This window comes from Pseudopodoces humilis, chromosome 1 (assembly GCF_049639895.1).
Source record: "Pseudopodoces humilis isolate 2021_Gansu_Grassland_sample_001 chromosome 1, ASM4963989v1, whole genome shotgun sequence".
Lineage (NCBI taxonomy): Eukaryota > Metazoa > Chordata > Aves > Passeriformes > Paridae > Pseudopodoces > Pseudopodoces humilis.
The window spans coordinates 56588205-56593728 of NC_142200.1; the positions used below are offsets into that span (position 1 = coordinate 56588205).

Consider the following 5524-nt stretch of genomic DNA (forward strand, 5'->3'; position numbering starts at 1 on the left):
TCTCTCTAAATAGGTCTATAAAGATCAGCTGGAAAGTGCAGACAGAATTGTTCACTGGTTAGCTTTACTTAGAGCTACAGGGTATATATGTGTTTTGTTTTGTCTTATTGATCAATCTAGCTTACATTTTTAGCACACACAAACAAAAAACAGGAAAAATAAAAAGTTGATGAAAAACACGAACAACACAAATAAGGTTCCAATCGTGCAAATTTTGCTTCACTGGATAAAGCACTTCTTGACACAGTAATGTCCAGAATCCCCCTCCCCCAGAAAAATACAGGACTGAGACTGAAGCCATTCTTTTTTTTTTTCTCCTTTTTTTTTTTCTTTTCTTTTTTTTTTTTTTCTTTTTTTTTTTTTCCTTAAGGCTATACAACACAAAGAAATAAAGCATGGAAAGAACACCTCATTGGGCTGAACACTCCATTCTTCTGGCTCTGGAGTGAGCCTTTGACAAAGTGATTTTGTGGTCCGAGTTATTTGTTTCATTGGGACAACAACAAGAGAAAGAAAAACAGGAAAAAATGAAAGAGAGGAAAAAATAGAATAAGAAAGTCAATGATCCCAACAATAAAATCCAAAATTGACTTTACAATCACAGGTACAAATTGCTCAGGTCGATAATTTCATTTCTCCTACAGATCACTGTCGTCTAAAACTAATTAGAGGCGCAGGTTCCAAGGAATTGTCAATATTCAAAGCAAATGTTGGAGTTTAGAAGGTTATCATTCTTCTACTGTGACAGTCTGACGGGGTGACTGAAAATATTGTCATGTGCTGCCAAGTTCAGGGTGTCATTAACAATTGAATCCTTGCTCCGGCTCATGGATCTGTCTCCTATTTGGCCTTCTTTTATAGTGGAAAGACTAAGAAGCCGGAAAAGGTTGAATATTTCCACCCTCCCATGAGGTTACCCCTTTCCAGTTTGAGATGCACTTTGTCTTCTCTTTCCATGAGGAGCAAGACCCCATTGCTGGCTGCTTCTCTGGTGACGTCTTGATCCCCTGCAAAAGCTGAAATCACTGGGTAGCCGTTTTGCATTAAACTTACCTAAAAAGTGCAAAGAGACAGAATCTGAGTTTTTTCAACACTCTCAATGATTTTTTTGCCCTGTGCACATCACTAAACTTTTGTACAGATTAGAATCTAGGTTAAATTAAGATAAGGAAATAGGCAATGTGTGATTTCTGTTATGTATACAGACCCCTTTAAAAATAATCCACAGTCTTGTTCTTCAACTGCTGTTTTTGTGTTTTTTTTAATATGAGACTAGAAATGAATATATGAAGAAAAAGAAATAAAAAAAAAAAAGGAAAGGAAAGACAGCATCTTCTTTAGATTAGAACCCACCTGGATGGTTTGTCTGTTATAGACCTTGACCACGTGGAAACTGAAACTATATATCCCTTTTCTTGGTGCTACAAATATACTGGAAGTAAGATCAAAATGGTTGCCAATATTAACTAATACCTGGAATGTAAACAAATAAAACAAAACGAAGAAAAGGAGAGAGAGAAAGACAGAAGTCAGAGAAATCAGACTCCACCTTAGAAAAGCACCAGCAAAAATCTGACATGAGCTCAACGACCAACATAAAGCATACTCAAAATGGCATTTGCAGCACAATTAAAAGTGCGTGGCAGGGGAGTGGAGTGAAGTTACAGAGACATTTAAAAGGCATCAGAGTTAATAAAGCAATTTAGTTACGCAAAAATGATCTCCAAAGGCTGTTAGATGAAGTGCAAATGTCCACACTGAGCTGTCAATAAAGCAAAGGTGGCATAAGGAGGAGGGGGAGGAGTGTGAAATGGGGGGAAGGAGGGAGGGGAAAAAAGGCAGGAAAAAATACCAAAAGTCATTAGCTCATAATGAAAATGTATGTTTGTTAGATAGCACTACTCAGATCAGAGCTGGCCTCGATTTTAATAGGGTATAGAACTAGAACTGCTCTGCAGAGAGGGGCAAAGGAGGAAAGCGGATGCTCAGCAACAGCAACATCTGCCAGCTCATGTCTCTCTGTCCCTCTGGAGGGCCGTGCCACTTGGTCCACACGCTCCTCAGGAAGGCTGGGGTGGGCCTGTTCCTCCTTCCCTACAATAACCTTAATTTTTCATGCATTTCAATTTTTTTTTAAAACACAAAACAAAACAAAAAAGGAGGAAGAGCTGAGCACTCCGGCAGATGTGCAAAGCCCCGTTCGGAAGCGGCGGCCGCACCCTGCCGATCCCACCGATGTGACGGGGACTTGGCCTCGGCTCACCCGATGGCGCCTTGTCCAGGCTCCTGTGACGGGGAGCATGATTTGGCTCAAAAGGCACGGGCGGCGGGGAGAGAAGAACCTGCGGGTCGGTGGCGATGCCGTCCGGCGAGCGGGTGTGCCCGAGCCGGCTGCTCCGCCGTGCCCGCCCCCGGGGCACACCCGTCACGCTCACCTCGCGGGCTAAAACTATGCTTTAATGAAGAAATACAAAACAGGAGAAAACAAAAACACCGTCGTCCCCCACGCCCCCAAATCCTAAGCCTTTCCTGCCAAACAGACAAAGTCTATAGTTTCCAAAAAAAGGGGAAAAAAATAAAAAAAAATTAAAGACCCTTATTGTGGGAGCACCGAGAAAACGCCTTCAAACTCCTAGGAACTGTACACAGCCGGGTAAAACATCAAAATATGCTATATAGTTAGCAAGTTGGGAGGTTGATTATTTGTTGCTTTGCTGTTTTTTTTTTTTCTCTACTGTTCTGATTTTATAAGATTTGTACGCGATGAATAGCTGTGCAAACTCATTAGGAGGGACAGGTAGACAGATAAATGACAATAAGGCAGACAGGTAAACCCAAACAAACAACCCAAAAGCCAACAAACAAACAAGCCCAGAGAAAACAGTCTGGTATGCTAATTTTGGCTGACTCTGCAGGACTGACTACTCCAGGAGTCACAGGCGGTAGGAAAAAAGGGAAATTTCACCGCACAAATAAAGTGGACGGACGGGGTTTGGTCTCCGGGAGGCGAGCGGTGCTGCTCGGCAGGGGCAGGACAAGCAGGCAGGGCTTTTCGTTGCTCTGCCCGGCGTGTGCCTTGCGGGTATCACCATTCCGATACAGCCCGCCGGGGACACCGTGTGCCTCGTGTGATAACGCGGGAAACACCCTCTTCCTCCTCATCCCTCCCTCCCTCCCTCCGAGAGATGCTGTGACATTGCCAAATGCGCTCCGAACAGGCAGATCCGGCGACTCCTCATCGGTAAATCTCTGAATTTGCACGGAAAGAGGGATGCGCACCCTTCTCGGGGTCGTTCCTGCCTGGCCGAGGCAATCCTTGGCTGCAAGGCGCCCCCGCACGCGTCCGAGGCACAGAGTTTCACGTGTAAAGCTTTTACGTACTAGCGATTGTGACCGGACAAGAAGCCCGCGTGTTCACCCCCGGTACCACCCTAGGAAAGCCCCGCAGCTACCTAAAAGAACTTTCCAAAGTCCTTCCGGGGAGTTGAGACGTGAAGTTTCTATTGAGCGGGTGGGTAGGGATGATAAAATGGAACGGGAGCCAGAAGGAGAATACGCGTACAGCCAGGGGGAGGCAGGGCTCGGGGACAAGGGGCAGCGAAGGCGAAGCAGGCGGCGGCTGACCTGGTCGAAGTAGATGGTCATGGTGCGGTTGCTCATCTCGGAGGGCTCGTGGTTGGTGCTGCGGGTGGCCGAGAAGGCCACCTTGGCGCTGCCCGAGCGCACCGAGATCCCCAGGGAGGAGGTGATGGCGCCGTCGGCCGAGGGGCTGGAGTCGCAGACCACCAGGCACTTCCCCTCCAGGACGATGGGCTCCGTGTCGTTCTGCGCCCGCACCGGGCACCCGGCGGGCAGCAGCAGCAGCAGCAGCGGCAGCGCCGCCGCCCGGCAGCCGGGGCAGCCGCCCGCCCGCTCCCGCAGCGGCCCCCCCCCCCCGCCGCCCCATGCCGAGCGCCGGACCGCCGCCGCCGCCGCTCCGGATCGCCGCCGACAGGCGGGCGCCCCGCGCCGCCGCCGCGGGCGGGCGGCCGCGGGGAGGCGGTGGGGGCTGCGCGCCTGCGGCCGCCGCGGCGCCCTGCGGCCAGCGCTCTGCGGGACGGCGGCTGGCCAGCGGCGGCTGCGGCCGCGCCTTCCTCCCCTTCTTCTCCTCCTCCGCCTCCTCCTCTGCGCGGGGCGAAGGAGCCTTCTCAGAGGGCGGGCGGCACGCAGCAGCCTGCCAAGGGGAAAGGCGGCGGTGAAGCACAGCAGCGGGCGGGCAGGCGGGAGCCGGCACCGCGCCGCCCGGCGGGCTGCCCCTCCCCGTCCCCGGCGCCCCAGCGAGTACAACAGGTCTGGGAGACACCTGGCTGCCCCGTGTTCCCTCTTTTTTCCGGTTCCCCAGCAGCCTGGCTCCTGCCGTACTCGAAGGGGGAAGGAGGGGCAGCGCGGCAGATTGCATCCCCAAACCCCCGGCGATGCATCCTGCGTGCCCCTCGGGCAGTCCCTTTCCCGCCCCACAACCAATGGGGTCTCCAAAACCCGACTCCACTTCTTCCCACAGCCCCACTATTTACTACAGCTGCGAGCCTGGTTTGTACGCGTCTCCTAACGCCCCAGACACCACGGAAGGAGATTTTATTCGTGTTATAAGTGACTCTCCCTCTCTCCCCTCGATGGAGCTGCCCCGCTCTCTGTAGAGTTCGCGGGCGGCCGGGGCGCCCCGAACCCCGCGCTCCCGCCCCGGCGCTGCTCCGGCCGGGCTCTGGAAGCCGCCGCCGCTCTTCTCCCCGCCTGGGGGCTGCTGCGCTCCGGCACCGATTTGTACTTCTCAATCTTCTGTGCCCCAGGCCAGGCTACCACCACCGCTGCCAACCCTGGCGACACCCTAAACTCGCGAGAAGGAAGCAGCTGGCCCCCCGTTCCCACCCCGGCATGCACACGTATCGCAGGAGTCAAAGCTTCACCAGGCTTCTCCCTCGGAAGTTGCATCTCAGTTTTTGCCGTTCACCAGAGCACCCGGAGATGTCGCTTCTGGGAGATCGCCCCTACACTTCCCCGGAGGCATCTCTACCGCTGCCCTAACCCCGCACCTTATTTTTGCTATAATTTAAAATGGTATTTTGCAAAGAGAACAGCCGGCGGGGAGGAGAACGGCCTTTTTACCTGGGAGGTCCATGACGGGAGAGGAGGGCTGGCTAGGTAGCTCGTCCGTGAACTTGTATAGCTTAGAGAAAATGAGCCGAGATTGCGCTGGCAGAAAGAAAAGGAAACAGGAGTCGCCTCTTTCTCTCCCGCCCATTGCCAATAATCATCCCCCTCCCGCCAGCCGCTACCACCACCACCCCACTTCCTCCCTCCTCCCCTCTTCTCCGGCACACACGCACACACACACACACGCACAGGCACCCGGCAGGGATTCAGACACCGGGACCCGAGCGGAGTGCTGCCACGGCACCGCCGGCGATGCCGCACCCCGGCCCTTACCCCGGCCAGGCACCCCCGCGCCTTGGAGCCACACCTCGACACATCGCGAGCAGCAGCGACA

At 53.0% G+C, this 5524-nt stretch overlaps 1 protein-coding gene across 1 annotated transcript; it reads right to left on the minus strand.

The window, feature by feature from the left end:
• Nucleotides 1–498: 498 nt before the first annotated feature.
• Nucleotides 499–3927, minus strand: CBLN2 (cerebellin 2 precursor; the record flags this gene model as incomplete). The annotated part of the gene is made up of 3 exons (XM_005517300.3): nucleotides 499–1053; nucleotides 1354–1473; nucleotides 3625–3927. Coding segments are annotated over 3 exons (621 nt in total), but the record flags the coding sequence as incomplete, so codon positions are not given.
• Nucleotides 3928–5524: the final 1597 nt, after the last annotated feature.